The sequence below is a fragment of the Parus major genome, chromosome 4 (genome assembly GCF_001522545.3).
Source record: "Parus major isolate Abel chromosome 4, Parus_major1.1, whole genome shotgun sequence".
NCBI lineage: Eukaryota > Metazoa > Chordata > Aves > Passeriformes > Paridae > Parus > Parus major.
The window spans coordinates 2,651,057-2,668,024 of record NC_031771.1 but is presented as its reverse complement, the minus strand read 5'-3'; the positions used below and the strand labels follow the sequence as shown (position 1 = coordinate 2,668,024).

Genomic DNA, 16,968 nt, shown 5'->3' with positions numbered 1-16,968 from the left:
TGAATGTTTAGGGCTCAAAAGCCTTCAGCATTTTGCTGCTGTGAGGGCCCAACACCTCCCAGCTCACCTGGGGAAGCCACGTGCTCCAGATGCCCCAGCTGTGGCTGCCGGGTGACCTTGAACTGGAGCTGGGAGGCTTCGCTGTCCTGGTCAGTGGCCGAGAGCTGGAGGGTTGTGATTGTCTTTGCTGAGTTCTCATCCAACACCAGTCCCTTGTTAGTGATGATGGAGGGGGGAAATCTGTCCTCTGCAAGGGTTAAACACAAAGCTGAGTTAGGAGATGCTTCTTCCCGTGGGTACTTGTGTAAGAAAACAAAATTCATGCACAAATGTTTTGATAATTCCAAAACAGGAACTTTAGGCCTTGCCATTGATCAGGGTTGATAACATTATAATGTCTTATAGACAATCTCAACAGAATGTGGAAGATATTAAGGGGAATTTTTCTACCTTTTCACTGAGTTTGTCAGAAGCCAAAGAATGAACCCTTACAAAATCTGCAAAATCTCCCCGTGCCCCTCACTTCAAAGGCCTTGGAATTGACGGCGCATCAAAACCGAGTCTCAAGAATTACATTTCACCTTGCAGTGGAGAGTGCAGATGGAATCTGGGAGCAGCCCTGAGCTCTGCACCAAAGAAAGCATAACTACTTTTTACCTATGACATGGATGTAAAAAACCTGGTCCATCAGTTTGTTGCCATCTGCATCCATCACATCAAAGGTGAAGGGGAAGTTTCCGCCGGGATCCCCTTTCCTGTGGCTGTACACCACATGCCCTGGAGAGAGGGACAGCAGAAAAGAGATGCTTCATTACAGGCTGCAACTTCTAATTCTTACTTTGGAAGCAGGCTGGCCCCATCAGCTGAGGCACCTGGGGCTTGACAGAGCTCCAGAATTCAGGTTTCACGACTTTCTCTCTTTATTCTTTTTCTCCTGCTGAGAGAGCTGTTTTAACATCTGTTTAATGATACATGGTCCTGCTCTAATCTAACAGCTCTTACTTCTTTCCCTCCCCCTCTCATAAAGAATCACAGAATCATGGAATATCTCAAACTGGAAGGGACCCATAAGGATCATCAGGTCCAACTCCCTACTCCTCACGGGACTACCTAAACCAGCCTTTGTTTATACACTTGCTGTGACTGCCTCAAACCCTGCACTCACCTTTGTTTATATCGGCCTGGGTGAAACTTTGGAGGGGTCCTTTGGCAGAGATCTGGACTGGACTATCAGCTGTGGTCAGCTGCAGCTGGCCCCTGCTGGGGTCCCTCCTCAGGACAAATCTGATGGCCGTGTCCCCTGAATGAGCAGCAGCTGCCTTCAGGTGCTGAGCCGTGAGCCGAGCTGCGGAGCCTACACCAGAGAAAGCAAACCCCACCAGCAGCTTCAGCCAGCCCAGCGAAGCGACTGCTTTAGGCTGGACCATCCAGCAGCACCAAGCAATGCCTCTCTCCTCCCTGGCCCCTTACCAGCTGGGAGCTGCAGGTCCCTGTTGACAGCTACCGTGGGGGGCTGCTTCCTGGGCAGCTCCATGGAGAATTCCAGCCTCCCCGCCTGTGTGTAGAGCCCATCCGTGAGGGAGAAGCCAAACTCGTCCGTCTGTGCTGCGGCACCGCTCCGAGTGTAAACGATCAGCTCATCCAGAACGTCCTGGTAGGTGAAGGAGGAGCCTCTGGACAGCACTTGTCCCTGCTCCAGAGCCTCTGTCGTGCTCTGCCTTCTGCGGAGCTGGCCTGGCAAACAACGGAGGGATCAGCACAGCCTGCGGGGGACGGAGCCTTCGCCCGACACCCTGCCTGGCTCGGGTGCTGCACCTGCCAGCAGGGAGCTGGGAACACAGCAGGGAACTTCCCAGGGAAGCCCAGGCACTGCCCCCTTCTGCTCTCCAGCAAAGAGCCAGGGACAGCTCACTGAGAACAGGGCTGTCCTGCTCCAAACTGTGCTTTATCCCACATGCCAGGGGCTCTTACACACGTGCACAGCAAAAGACAGACAGACAGACACCGACGCAGAAAGACTCTCTGTTCCTCACCCCCTGGCCTGTCAGGACATACCATGCTCAGGACTTTGGCTCACCACGATGACCAGCTCACTGCTGCTGGTGTCCAAGTCCTGCAGGCTGAGGGAGGCGTTGGTAACAACCACGGCTGAGCCCTCCTGCAGGCGGACAGGCTCCAGCACCATCTTCGGGGGCTCGTCGTTCTGCCGCTGCACAAAGGCACGCAGCCAGAAAAAGGAAAATGAGCACAGGGAAAGACCCACCCTCATGGAACACAGGCTCCCAAATGACAGCAGTGGTGCTGGCATCACCAGCCCCTCCAAATCTATCCAGCATCATGGCTGCTTCCAAGAGGAAGGAGACAGCAGAGCAATAAGCCCTGGTGAACAGGCTGCAGTGCACAGCTCTCCTTGGGGAGCAGACCTAAATTATGTGCCTGTGCTAGGGGAAGGAACCTCCCTTTAATCTCCTTCCCACATATGAAAAAGGAAGGAGTAAAGCTTGCCCTTGGAAGTGTTTGCATGAGAGGAGAGGGCTCTGGCAGCCGGCATACCTGGATTGTGATGTTGATGCTCTGCACCTCTGAGTGGCTGAAGCCATCACTCACATAGAAGCGGAAAACATCACCTGTGGGCTCAATGCTTTCATGGACGCTCTGGAAGTAGTAAATGCTGTTCTCCAGGACATCTTGAAGGGAAAAGGAGGCATCTGTGGTCCCTGTAGACTCACTCCGTGGGCCAAAGCTCTCGCCTGCAAACCAGAATTTCGCTGGTGAAAGGATGCTCAAGTGGCTGATAAACTCAACATAAACCCAGCAGGATGAGGGGAAGAAAGGCACGTTGTGAAGGCTGCAGAAGGAGGGAGGTTCCTTTCTACAACTTGACTTCCCACATCTTGTGGCCTTTGAGGGAAGCAACATGTGCTGTGTTAGAGTGGGCACTGGGGAAGCCGCAGTTTTCGAGGCAGCACAAGCCATGCCCTCCGTGTCATGTGACAGATGTGTTCCTCTTAGGAGCACAAACAGCCAGGAGGAAGAAGGCAGAGCCAAGCAGTTTACCTGTCCTGGTGTTTTCGATGTAGCCATACACAGGCAGAGTGACCACAGTGACCTTCAGGTCCTCCCTGGCAGCAGTATCATAATCAGCAGTCAAGTGGTGATGAGCCAGCAGCAGGACCCTGCCTCCCTCATCCACCTGCAAAGCAACAGCAGACAACACAAATCCTTACTGAATGAGGCTGACTCCCTGGAAGAGGCTTGTCTGGGCTCTGGAGTGCTGTCCCATCCTCCCCTAGGTCTGTGAATTGGGAATTCAGCAGGGAGGAGGGGTGGGATGGGAAGAACAAAGCCTGCCTGGCCTCCAAGAGGAACCTGTGAGCTCTTTATCAAGGCAGGAAGGGAACAGGCAGAGTCATGGTGACCTCTCAGAAGGCAAGACCTGCACATTTCTTGCTGTGGAGAGTTTTTGGAAGGCAAGGGAGGGGGAATGCAAAGCTGGAAAGGAGGGAGATAACTTCAAAAGGCTTTGGTAAGGAGTGTGAAACACTCTGTGTCAGTCCAAAGCACCAGGTGTCTCCAGACTTGTCTTCTGCTCATCTCTTGCGCACACACTGGTGAAATCGGGGGTGAAACATTCAGTAGGGATAAATCTGACTTGCTCCACTGATACCAAGAAGGGACAAGCTAGGGACAAGCAGCTCCTGACTAGAACAGATGTTAAGAGATGAAGTTCAGGGATGCAGATGGACTGTCAGCCTCCTCTGGCCTCCAAGAGATTCGTTCACCCTTTGCACGGCACTACGTTTAATTCAGTGACTCCCCCCCAGTCCAGGAAAACTGTTCAGCTGCTCCCATCTCAGCCATTCCTGTCCCTGTGCCCATCCCCAGGGTCCTGGGCAGCCACTCACAGTGACGTGGTCGGCGAAGACGATGAGTGCGGGCAGTGCCAGGGCAGATGTGATGGTGATGGTGAACATCTGCCTGTCCAGCCGGTTGTTGTCTGCATCCAGCACAGAGAAGTGGAAGATGTCGGTAACGGGCTGGTTGCTGGTCTCAAACGTGGTGGAGTAGCTGTGGGACCAGGAGACAGGGAGTCAGGGAGTCTCCCTGACCCCCAGGCAGATGCATCCCATCCCTGCAGTTACGAGTGAGTGCAATCCTCTTGGAAGAGAGGCGGTGTCTCAGTTCCCAACCCTCCTTCAAATTCATTCCCTGAATTCTTTTAAGTAGCCCAGAGATCCCTGGGGGGAAAAGCCCACTGAGAGTTTTTAACTGGTGTGGCTTGAAGGAGCACAGTGCTCTTTGCTACCTGATCCTCTGGCTGTTGATGTCTTCCATGGTGAAATTATAAACCTTGGAAAGCTCTTCACTGTGGGAGCCTGACATCCTTAGGAGGGTTCCATAGGCTGGCAGAGATATCAACTGGATTCTGATCTCTGAGTCAGGAGAATTGTTGTCCTAAGCATGAAGAAGCAAACCAAATGAAAACAGGGCAAAAATAGCCATTGCTTTGTTCCACTAAAATGGAAGGAAAAATAAGTATTTTATAGGGAATTACACCTGCCTAGCTGGGTCAGACCCACAGATGAATATTAAATGAAGCTCTACTGATGAGAAGAGAGTCAAGAGGGTTGACATTTTCAAAATACATCATAAAACGTATTTTTATTTTCTCTCAGCTCAGAAAGGCTTTCTCTATGTCCTTTTATCACATGAACACAGTCTCCCAGACATAAACCTGGTATTTTCGTTTCCCAAGTACTTCAAACTGAACTAAAAGCTGATTTTGCCTCTTTTCAACCACATTAAGTACGACCACACTACGGTATCACAACTCAGACATCATCTTTCTTAGAAGAGTTTTGTTAGGTGGTTGAAAAATAAGACCCAGAGCAGAAATCAACACATCCTGAGCAAATGGGTCAGCAGTGAAATCCTCTTTTCCCTAGCTGTCCTCTTGCTCAGATTAAACCTGAGTAGCTCCCTTGTCAGCCTTTATCCTTAAGAGGAGGACAGGACAGATTCCAGACTTGAATCCAGACTGATCCCTTGAAAAAAACATAAAATTCCCCATCATCTCTCTGACAGCCAGCTTCTCTCAGCTCAGATCTCTCCAGCCTCACACCTGTACTGCCATCTCTCCTCCCTCAGGAGGTTGATAAATCATCTGCAAGGAGTACAGAGCTTTCTCGGGAAGGTCACCAGCAGGATAACTCTTGCACAGCACACAAGCCATGGGACCGAGTTACCAAGATGCTGCAGCATCATCTCGGGGTTGTTAAATCCTTCCCCCTTCAAACCTGCCCAGAAAAAGAACCAGGCAATTCTGGAAGGTGGATGAGGGGGTTGAAATTTTCAAGGGATTAACACTTAGCAAATCCATGTGCTTTATTAGTCTGTTTGATAGAAACATCTGGGATTAACTAGGTTCTCATGTTCAGCATGGCAGTTCACCTCTGTTACAGTCAAATGGGGATAACCCTAAACCCCTGTGGGATGAAAGAGTGTGTTATCCCCTTCTTGGCAGCAGTCACAACTTGAGCTCTCTACCCAGAATCCACGCTGACAGCAGAGAGGTGTGTGTGGGATAAGGAAAGGGGGGCTGGCAGCATTCCCTGCGTTCAGGAACAGATGAAAACCCACCGTGTAAGCGAGGTGCTGTCGGGAGAGGGTCACAGAGCTTTTGCTGGCCACGGTGACGGCCAGCAAGCACCCTGGGGCCAGCTGTGGGCCGTGGGTGTCCAGCTGGGACACATCCACCCTCAGCAGCGTGGTGACTGTGGTGACACCGTCGGTGACAGACACTTCCATGCTGTCCTCTGCTGCTGCTGAGCCATCGTGCACGTACTGCAGAGCGTTCCGAGTGACGTCCTCGTAGGTGAAGGTGTCGCCTTCCCAGGGAGGAGACACACCAGTCAGAAAGGCTCTGTTCAGAGCAGGAATCCAACTCAAACGACCTTAACCAAGAACTAAACTGGCAATTAATCCCATCCTGCCAGGCCTGTGAGTTATGAGGACATTTATTAAGGAGCTGGCAGGGCAGAGGAAAAGCTGTGACCTCCCCAGCTCCAGGGACACAGCGACTCCTCGTGATTCTCAAGGAGAGCAGCAACCTTCCTTTTCTTCCCAGAAGCTTCATGAGCTCACAGCTTCCCTGTGGATGCATCCTTTTCTGCCAGGGGCATCTGTCTCCTCCTGCTCAGCTAAACCAGCCAGGCTGACCCCTCTCCTGCACTGAAACTCTTACTCCACTCACCTGCTCTCATGAGCTCCTGCACATCTGCGCTGTACTTGAGCACAATGCCATGACGGGGAGGTTTCACCAGCTCAAAGAAAAGCCCCTCAGGAGCTGTGTCTGTGTCACTTACAGCCAGCTGAACCCCTGTGCCAGGGAAAGAGAGCACAGCTTGTGTGAATGGAGCCAAAAAACTCCCTAATTCAGTCAGAATTCACAAGAATTACAAGAAAAGTAAATAATTCTAGAGCTGCCCTAGCCCAAGAGCTGCAGGTTTCACTGAAATAGTTTGTCCCCTGATGATGCTCAGGTTGCACCAGGGAATTCTCCCCTCGAGTGGCCCTCAAGTGACCCCTGTGCAAGTGAACCTGGGCCTCCTGGCAGTGAGCTGAGCCCCACACCCTGCCCCACACCCCCCACTCACCGATGGTGGCTCTGCCCCCCTGGCTGACCTCCAGGAACGGAGCTGTGATCTGGAAGACGGGAGGCTGCTGCTCGGCGGAGAGCAGGTGGATGACAAACACCATCTCCGGGGTCGTGTGTTCCCCACCAGACACTAGGCACAGACAGAAACCATGCCTGAGTGCAGGGATGGGTTTGCAGGGGCCCTTCACCTGGGAAATTCACCTGTCTCTACAAAAATCACCATCCCACATCCCTGACTCATCTCCCACACCTTTCCAGGCTGCACCTCTGTCTGTGGTCAGACACACACACTTCACACAGGCCAAGAGCATTTATCTCTGCCCCTAACCCAGAACATGGACTTCTTGCTGGTGGAAGCCAGAAAGCACATGGGAACAGAAGGATGTGTTAAACAGGCAAGCAGCTTATCTGTGTGAATTTAATTAGAGAAATGTCTCCACGCTGTATTAAAAAAAAAATGAGAGTGTAAAACTCCTTGCTCTCACTGGGGGGACAACAGGAATGAATCAGGCTTTTAGGACTGATTCCAGGCAGCCACTGGAAAAAGATGTCTCTAGCAAGCTGCAGCTCAGCTTCTGTAAAACATTGCTGGGAACTAGACAAACTGTTATTCCCCAGGCAGAAGCATTTCCAGAAATTCCTAGCGAGTGCCCACAGGTGTGCCTGCAGCAGAACAAAGCCCAAGGAGTAACAGGCAATGGGAAGGGCAGAAGAAGGATGAAAATTGCTCTGGCCAGGAAAGAGCAAGTGGTTTCACATACCTGTGAATCGGAAGTTCACGGACTTGGGGAGACCTGGCGGGAGAAACACAAGCACAGAGTGACTGCGGTCAGGACAGGAAAGCACACGCTGATGTGGATTTGGAGGATTTTGGAGATGGCAAGCGCTGATGTTTAGCAAGGCAGGAGTCTTTCCTCAGCAAGGAGGAACAGCAGCTGTCCAGCTGTCTGTCCCAGCCCTGCAAGGAGCACTGGGGGGAACTCACCTGCAAAGGAGAAGGCCATGATCTCCCTGAGGTGCGGGGCGGCGGTCGGCGGGCGATAAGCAATCCTGCCGTGGTTTATGTCTGCCTGGGTGAAGAACCTGGCTGGGGACAGAGGCCTGTCCCTGTGCTCCACGATACCTGTGGATGCAGAGACACCAGCATTACCAGGAGGGCTTCATTACTCCATCTGATTCCACAGCTTCCTTTGCTTTCCCTGGGTACTTCTTTGTACCCGTTCCAGAATGAGCCGTACGGATGCAAGTGCATCGAGGATGGGCTCTAGGGACGAGAGAAATTAAACAGGGATTCCCTCACTGAAGCATTTCTTCACATAACCTCCCACTAGGAGAGGTGGGAAGCAGAAAGCCATGGGACACAACATTCAGTATTATTCAGACAGTAGCAAAAACTGTCTGAGTTCTGCAGCACATTCAGGAAGAATGAATTTCCAAAGAAATGGGAGTTAAGGAACAAGGTGTTTAAAAGCTAAGGAGAGAGGCCAAATGGATTCACAGGTGCCTCCACGGAGTGATACTCTGAGGAAGGAAGATATGCTCAGAAAAATGGCAATTAATGAAGCAGCAACAGGTTCACTTGCCTTGCCCAGGAAGGAGAGGCACGGTCACGTTGTACAGGATTTTCTCACTGGGGATCTCCGGGTCTACAAAGGAGAGGTGATGGGGCTCAATCACTGTCACACGGTCCTCCAGCACCTCAATAAACACATCAGACCATGAGCATCAAGGCCAGAGACATGGGAAGATTCACCCAAAAATGCATTGAAAGAGAATTTGCTTTGCTCTAGTTAAATATGAGAGTCTTTAAATGTGAAGGCCCAGTCCTTAAACCTGAGCCTGACTCCCTGACCCCTGGAGATGCAAGACCTCCACACTCACAGGGGGTGAGGCTTTTCTTTTGGCCTGCAACAATTCAAAAGAGAGGAAGGAAAACCTAGCTGGATCGAGAACTCCCTGGATGAACAGGTAATTCATTGTCTGTGTGGTTTTCTCATATAGTCTGATGTGGCTGGACTGGATCCTCATTTAAAAGAAAGCCTGAAAATGACTCAGCCCTTCCCGTTGGAATATAGAGGAACCAAAGCTTTCCCTTTTGTTTTAAACCTGTCTAAAATTGCTCTGATCCTTCCATAACAAGATTATCGTGAGCCAAAGGCAGGCAGGGCGTTAAAGGAATTACAGGGCTGCTTGAAGAGACTCAAGTGCCCAAAACCAGTTGATTTCCACTTGTTCATAAACCTTAATCCTGCAGAATTAGCAGCTCCCAGAAGTCACCAAATTAAACAGCTCAGCTGGGTATGAAAAGCATCCAGCTCATTTCATAATCTCAAGCAAAACAGGGAGAGAACAAGCTAAATGAAGGATACGGGCACTAAAATAATCTGCTTTGGAAGATGAAAGGTTACCCATATAGGGTAACCCATATAGGGTTTCCCATATGGGGGAAGCAGGTTAACTGGACTGAAGAAAAACCAATACAGATGCTGTGTCCAGTTGAACAAAAAGAGTCATGGAATTTCCCTTGACCTTTCTCAGCAGCACAAGCCAAAGTCAAGGCTAGAGGGATGGGAAGACTCAAAACATTGTGCTTTCCTCTCAGCTTTAGAAGTCTCATTCTGAAGGAGCCAGAAGACAAATGAACAGAACTCAATCACACTGGGGCAGGGGAAGTGCAATTTTTTGACGGAAAGATTTAAGGTTATGTTTCTTCCTCGCTGCCTCCAAGGCCCATTTGTCTCTCCCAAAGGTGGGACTCGCAGGTGGTGAGGTAAAAGGTGTTTTATGGCCCTATTGAATTTTGTGGGGAGTAATTAGCTATAAAACCCAGTGCTGCGCGGCTCCACCAGACATCTCTCCCATCAATTTTGTCAATAATGACAACAACAAAAAGTCAGGAGCAGGAAGAGAAATGGCTCCAAGCAGCAGTCTGACCATGTTTCATTATCACCCAGGAAAGGTCACCACTATTTTAAACCTTGACAAGGCTGCTGTGCCATGGACTTTGTACTCATCGCTCTCCCACGGCTTCCTTTGCCTTTCCCAGCCCCATGCCTGGCACACAGAAGAGGAGAAGGAGAGGGGACAGCTGGACTTCACCCACACGTGATGGGGACACACAGGGAAGGCTTGCACCACAGTCTGAGAGCCCACAAAACCGACTTTAAACTCCGAGATCTCTTTCCAATCGACACAGCCGGGGAAGGAACCGCCTTGGAGAGACCGCTCTCATCCACATGGTCATTCCCAGACTCACAGTTTGGATCAAGTTTACGGTGGAACCACTGGTAAAATCCACTCATTACCCACATAAGCCACGGTTTTTCCCCTCTTGCCATTCCTCCTGGCTTCCCAGGAAAGGGTAAGAATTCTATAAAACGTTGATTTTGCATCTCTTTCTCCTTCTCCTTTCCAGTCTGTACATTCATCACTTTTAACACTGAGTTCTTCAACTTCTCACGGCTATTTCCTGCACCCCCACCCAAGTTACTCCTCTCATCTGTTTTTCCCCATTGCTACTCCAGCCATCTGTGTGGTGTTATCACTTACAGCCATGTGCAAAGAGGAGCCCAGGGAAAGCTGAGGGGCTTTGGGTGTCTGGGGCAGAACAGCAACGTTGAACACGTGGCTTTCCAAGCTGGTTTGTGGACTGGCAGAGCTGGACACCTGGGAAGGAAAGATGACTTGAATGGATAAGTGATTTCTCAACCAGTTTCACACTGCCCCTTGGCAGTGGCTCCCTGTGATCCCAACAGCTTCCAAGATAGTGTAATTATAAATAGTATAAATAGTGTAAACTGCAATTGTGTTTCACACACTCATAAGTATTTTCCACTCTAGCACCAAAAAATTAAGTCAAAGGTATCTAATTCCTAATTGCAAGCTTGCAGCCAAGACACATAATGCTAATTTTATTCAACTGGTAAAAACTCAGAGTTCCAGAACCATTCCCTAGAGGTGAACCTGCAAATGTTCCCAGCAATCCTGGGGTGAAGTAAGCACCCCAAAAAAATTCAGCTCCCTTCTTTGATAGACTCAGTTATGGCTTCATCTTTTAGTAGGGATGGCAGTGTGCTCTGGAACTCCACAGAGCACTTTCTGAGTGGGAATGGACATCCTGAAGCTCAATTTTTAGAAAATGCATAAAAAAGTAAGTCCTGATGAAAGGAACAATGTCGTTTTAGCCATTTGCTGCACCTGCTCTGTCCTAAAACAGATGAAAACAACACATTGGCCCTGAAATGTCCCAAAGTTCAAGACTTGGACAGGAGTGCCACTGTCTCCTGATGTGACCAGGTGTTCCCAGCTCTCTGAACAATTACTGCTGCTCCCAGATACTAAACCCAAACACTCAACTCATGCAAAATGCATAGTCTATAAGAGGAATGCAGCAATTAAGCCAAAGATTAGCTTGTTCAACACCGAAACTCACAAATTCCTCATTATCACTTATGTTAATTACTTTAGAAATTACCTTAATTGCCTCTCCCGTGCTACAGTAATTGCTTCTGCCTTGTAACCAGATGTAACAAACACTGCGTGCCAGTGCTCACGCAGGCTTAGTTAAGGGAGGCTCTGAAACCCTCCCAGCCAACAGCAAGGACCTGTCTGAGGAATTTTATGGCTCTCAAACCTGTGGGGAGTGGGGATTTATTTCAGTTTCCCAGCTGCTGGGGAGTATTTCTACCTTTCGGTCTGTTTGCGAGACAAAGGGCACTGAAGCAAAATTAAATCATTAGCTTAGAAACCAAGGGTTGCGTGGCTCTGGGGCTCACAAAACACACCACTTTTCAAAAGGCACTTGGAATGTATTTTCACTTGGTGTAAATACTGTAGGTTTTACGAGAGGATGGTGTATTCACACACACATCTGTGTTATTGTTAAAACTCGGGCTCACAAGACGCGAGCGGAGTAACCTCAGAGAACTGCCACGTGCTGTTTCAGAGGACACGGTGAGGAATACCTGGAATTGGAAGGAGTCACTCTCAACTTCAGCTCCAGAGTGCCTGTACCACACGATGCCATCGCTGATGTCCTGCTGGGTGAAGGAGGTTGTGGGTGAGGCTGCTCTTCCATCAGGTAAAAGCTGCCAGGAGCCTGCCGGGCCGTCCGCCGGCATCGGGACCAGCAGCACCACTTCCCCTGGGAAAAGCAAAGAGGAACTTGGGAGAACACAGGGAGCAAGAGGTGCCTTTGCACCAACTAAGGAGCAGCCAAGGCAAATTCCCACCCAGTCAGAGCTTTTTTCCATGCAGAGTTAAGTGACAGAAACACCGGCAGAGTTCCCCAAAGCCATCGGCAGAAATTGAGACGTGCCGGTGACATTGGGAAATCTTGTTAATTAATTCCATTAACCAGGTTGATAATTCTGCTGGCTGATAATTCATCACTCTGTTACGTGAAACATCCATCCTAAGCTTTCCCATTTCATTCCACCCTTGGAAAGTTGGAGCAACAACAGAAGTAATTCAGCAAGATGCAGTATCACACTTCCATTCCATCATCAAACTCTGAGCTAAAATTCCTCTATCAGTACCCTAATTACATTCCAGATCTTATGGTTTTGCTCATGGGAGTTCCCCTAAAAATCAAATTCTATATTTTCTATAGGCATGAATATCTTTCCCATTAGTCACAGACTAAGTTAGGCAGATAAGCCCTCCTGGATTCAGGATCAATTTCCCACATTTCTGTCTCTCTTATTTTTTTCCCCTCCCTTTCTGCAAAACAGTATTTTAGATAAAATTTTGGAGAGCATTGATTTCTGCTGCTTATTCCTCACCTGCAGCTACAAACCTGTTTATGTTCCTGCAATTAATCACAGCAGCAATAATTATGGTGATACAAACACAGAACTATAAATTTTAGTTAGGGTTAGGCAGCAGGAGACAAGCTCCTCAGGGAAAAATTCCTGTTTTCATGTAAATGCTTATTAAAAATGAGAAGACAGACCTTCATCTGCAGAAAACTAAAAGGGGAATACAAATTAATTACTTCTCTTCTAAACTGAAAAACTCTCATTATCTGTTTCCATCAGGTGCTGGCAGCTGTTATGGAAACCAGCCTGTCCTCACAGCAAAAGGAAAAAAAAAAATAAAGAAAAAAGCATGGATGTTGCTAGAGGGATCCTCTAATTTTCCCACATCAGCAAATTAAATGTGGTACCATTTCTCACAAGTGCAAAATGTGATATTCCAAGACATGGTTTTTGTGAGGAAAACGGTGATGTTGAGTAAGAAAAGAACATTTTTCTTTTCTATCCTAATTTTGTTACCCTCTGCATGACACCTCTTTTTCATCCTGTTTTTCTCCATTTGCAGCTCAGTCACAAATCCCAGAACCTTCCACACTCCCCCTTAAGCTGTGCCCAGAGGATCCTCCCTACACATGGGGCTGCTGGTGAAAGCTCAGCTCAGAGCTTCTCAAAGGAAATTTGGGGACAAGAATTATCTACAGATCCAAACATCACCAACTCCCGTTTCAGTCAGCAACCCCTTCCTCTGGGACAAATTAAATCCCATGGTATGGAATTTAGGGAATTCTTCAAGGTAAACTTTTGCTCAGCAGTTTCTAGAGGTAGATACTACTCTGTGCTCCTCAAACCAGACATTCACCGAGGAGGATTATCTTTTGGCAGTAGGATTCTGCTCTCCCAGGGCTGTAAATACGCCAGGATTCCACCACCACAGAAACACAGATGATCAGGAAGGGCAGAAGTGCTTTGTTCCTTCACATGGCCATTAGGAGTGGGAAAAGATGAGGTTAGCAACATTCCCCCAGGGTGCCAATCTAAGGAAATATTCCCCCAAATGCTACTGCTGGTGCACACAACAGCGTGGAAGGGCGCTGCTCTCGAAGAGCAGAACTCCAGAGGGATTTACCATGTCTGGGCTGGTCCTTGGAGATGGTGTAGGTGATGTCAGAGTCACGGGCACCCGGCAGCTCGGCGTGCAGGATTGTCTTGGAGATCTGCAGCATTCCTCCCTGGGGCACCCAGACCAGGGAATTGGTCACCAGCCGGGGGCTCCTGTCACTCTGCAGGCAGGGGAACAGCAGGAAAAAGGATAACTGGAATGTGAACAACACCCTGCTGATAGAAACAGACTTGCAAGGGGGAAGAGAGGATCAAGGGGAGCATTCTGGAATTCCATATGCATTCCACCCTGGTTATCTGCTTGAAGAAATGGTTGTGATCCCTCAGACCCAATTCTCAGACTGGAGAACTGACCTTGTCCTCTAATTCCTAATTTCCTGCTGCTGACCCAAGTCTCCCTCCTTAATTTTGTCTTTTACCACCATCCTCATTCCTCTGAGCATCCACCCAAATCTTTAGTTACTCAGTGGCTCCTCACCTTCAAACTATTCCTGTTGCTTTTTGTTTTTTTTTTCCCCAAATGAATATTTATCTAATATTAGTTTAAGCTCCCTGAAATGTGAATGTCAGCACTGGATTGCAGTAATAGTTTCACTACAGTTTCCATTTATTTCAGTACCACTACTCTGGCATTTAAGGATTGTATCAGCTCTTTTTTGGCTCTAATTTGCTTTGTTGGACAGGTCACCAAAATCCCCATGACCTCTTCCGTGCCATGGCTCCTTCTTATAACCCCTGCTGCTGTAAAAGTGACTTCTTTTCTGGATTTCTGCACATTCACCTTGAAACTGGCTGTGGCTGCAGTTCACCCTGAACTGTGTGATCATTCAAACCCCTGACTGCTCCATCTAAGGGTAGATCCTTCCTCCTCATTTACTACTCCACATAATCCAACTGATAAATGACTCACTGCTGTGTTCTGGATCTGCCACAGAGACAGGAGAGAGGGCTAAAAGGATGTTGGTGAAAAGGAACCCCATTACAGGATGATTTCCCACCTCCTTTTTGGCATGTGTGCCATGCACCCACCTAATTTGTACTCCACTTGCACTGTGGGTTTGTTATAAACATGGAAACCTTCAGCTTTTAGGTCACTAAATGACTGAATGTTCCTTCACTGGCCACATCAAACCCACCCAGCATGTTGTGATGCCATTCCCACATGGCTTTGATGCTGCTTGTTAATAAGAACAGACTCATGAGACAGCCCTTTTTACTTGGAAATCTATTTTAAAAACATATTTAACATGAATGAATTCACAGCACAGTAAAAGCATTTTCAGAGAGCTCAGGGAGGCTCACAAACTCCCTGGCCCATGCTCCAGCTACCTGCTCCCAGGCAAGGCAAGGTCAGCTGCCTTGCAAATACCTTGGAGACCTCCCTTAGCTGGATCTCTAGAGGTCTGGGGTACCCCAAAAATAAACATCTTTTGCCTTTTTTTCCTGTGTTTCCCCTGGCCTCGCAGAAAAGAAAGGCTTCCATGTCCCTGTTTCAGACTGCAACAGCTCCAGCAAAGGGTCTGGATGGGAAAAGCAGCCATGAGCAACCAAAGGGACTGGAAAAAGCCCTGAAAGCTGCCCTGCTCTCACCTCTGTCACCACCTTCGTTCTCCTCTGGAGCCAAGTGCTGCACAGAGAAACGTGGAACGATAAGGAGAGACAAGGGAGGCCGAAACAGGGTAATTAAAAAACTACTCTCAGCAATTCACCCTCACTGGCATTTACAAGAACCAGCTTAATCAACAGTGGGGGGAAAAAGGCGTTACAAAGAACACAGAGTGGTGTCCAAGCATTTTCACAGTCCTTGTGATCCTATACAGGCTCCTTAGAGCCATGGAAGCGGTCTGGGTGAAGAAACCACAGGCAGAGCTCCTCTCATTCCAGGAGTCTAATAACAGCACCAGCCTTGAAAGCAATTCCTTTTTCATCCCCAGAGCGCTGTGTGAGTCACTGTGCTAATTAACATTAATTACTACCGTAGCTCTAGGAGAACCTGCAGGGTCCAAATGGGATCAGTGCCTCAGTGTGTGGAACTCCATGGATGCATGGAGTGCTCACCATGCTCCCTTCAAATTCTCATGCCCAAGTGGCTGTGAAAGACATCTGACTCAGCAGAGAGGGCAAACGAGGGGCAGTGTCATCTCCTCCTAACTCCTTCCCAGGGAACTCCAAGACACTGTGTCACATCTCTACATAAAAGACTGCAAACTGTGACCTTCTCTACCGGCAGCTCTAATGACAGCTCTGCTTTTTGTTACTCTTTCACATGAATAAGGAATGAAGATATCTCCAGCTTTTTTCTCCTTCTCTTCTTATTACAGTTTATTACTTTTTATCAAAGAACTGTGGACTTTGAATCATCAAAGCTGCACGACTCGAGCTGCTGCAAACCAAAAATTCGGGCGACCTCCAAAACCCAACCCATCCACTCCTTTCTCCGGCTGCTTACTCGGGATTAGTGACACCTCAGGGACAGAGCCACACTTCTCCACGCTCTCAATCTGCCTGCCAGGGTTTATGTGCTGGCACATACCTTGGGAGCAATCCTGATGTGCAGCAGGATGTTCTGGAAGTGGTACCCGTCGCTCACTTGCAGAAGAGCCGTGTCCTGCCGGCTGTCGGAGCCGTCGTGGGCGTAGCGCAGCCGCCCGCCCGCCAGGTCAGCCAGGCGGAAGGTGGCGGGGTCCCCAGAGGGCCCCAGCAGCCTCCCATGGCGTGGAGGCTCCAGAACCATCAGCACCACATCCTGAGGATTGTCACTGTCCCCCACACCAAGCACCAGCTCCGATACCGTCCCCGTTTCCCCCCTGCCGACAAGGAGGGGCTCGTTCCTGAACACGTACGGGGCCTGGAACACAAAAGCAGCTCTGAGGCATCTGGTGAACCTGGGAGACAGGATCACGATCAAAGGATGGAATTAAAAGTTTGGGGATAAGGACATCAGCTCACTTCACACCTGGAAATCTCCTGTTTCTTAGCAGCAGAGAATCACTCTCCACACCTTTTCCCCCCAATGGGCAGATCTTATAATATTTAGCATTTAAACAGACTTAGTGCCATTAAAAGGAGATTTTCATGCCACATTAGGCTTAGGAAAGGCAAAAACTTAGGACATTTATATAGGAAGCATGTGATTAGCTGATCCTCATTAGCCTTTTGAGATGACAGCAAAACTGGGTGTCTCCATCATCAGTATTTATTTCATTTCCAACACTCCCCACAGCCTTACTCAACTTATACCAAAGATCTGCTAGAGGCCATATTTCTGCTGGTTTAAATTAGTTCTCCAGTTCTTTGTCATCATGAAAGTTTCAATCTGCAGTCTCTATTGATCCCAACAAACATCATTTGCCAAGGGTAATGCGCTGCCTCGGGAGGGAGGCGGTCCCGCAGAGACCAAGTCAAAGCCCTGGGAACATCCATCAGGGAGCCAAC

General features: G+C 48.8%; 1 protein-coding gene across 1 annotated transcript in view; it reads right to left on the bottom strand.

Moving 5' to 3' along the window:
• Nucleotides 1–14: 14 nt before the first annotated feature.
• The window catches only part of FRAS1 (Fraser extracellular matrix complex subunit 1), an 88,106-nt gene continuing 71,152 nt past the window's right edge, over nucleotides 15–16,968 (bottom strand). The window contains exons 28-46 of the mRNA XM_015623634.2: nucleotides 16,067–16,381; nucleotides 13,541–13,694; nucleotides 11,623–11,801; nucleotides 10,208–10,324; nucleotides 8,242–8,356; nucleotides 7,644–7,781; nucleotides 7,420–7,452; nucleotides 6,657–6,788; nucleotides 6,254–6,379; nucleotides 5,641–5,888; nucleotides 4,307–4,455; nucleotides 3,906–4,068; nucleotides 3,058–3,193; nucleotides 2,554–2,750; nucleotides 2,056–2,209; nucleotides 1,471–1,734; nucleotides 1,166–1,354; nucleotides 658–777; nucleotides 15–247 (exon numbers count right to left, since the gene is read on the bottom strand). Of these exons, the coding sequence (XP_015479120.1) occupies nucleotides 15–247; nucleotides 658–777; nucleotides 1,166–1,354; nucleotides 1,471–1,734; nucleotides 2,056–2,209; nucleotides 2,554–2,750; nucleotides 3,058–3,193; nucleotides 3,906–4,068; nucleotides 4,307–4,455; nucleotides 5,641–5,888; nucleotides 6,254–6,379; nucleotides 6,657–6,788; nucleotides 7,420–7,452; nucleotides 7,644–7,781; nucleotides 8,242–8,356; nucleotides 10,208–10,324; nucleotides 11,623–11,801; nucleotides 13,541–13,694; nucleotides 16,067–16,381 (3,162 nt within the window). The remainder of the gene's footprint in view (nucleotides 248–657; nucleotides 778–1,165; nucleotides 1,355–1,470; nucleotides 1,735–2,055; nucleotides 2,210–2,553; nucleotides 2,751–3,057; nucleotides 3,194–3,905; nucleotides 4,069–4,306; nucleotides 4,456–5,640; nucleotides 5,889–6,253; nucleotides 6,380–6,656; nucleotides 6,789–7,419; nucleotides 7,453–7,643; nucleotides 7,782–8,241; nucleotides 8,357–10,207; nucleotides 10,325–11,622; nucleotides 11,802–13,540; nucleotides 13,695–16,066; nucleotides 16,382–16,968) is intronic.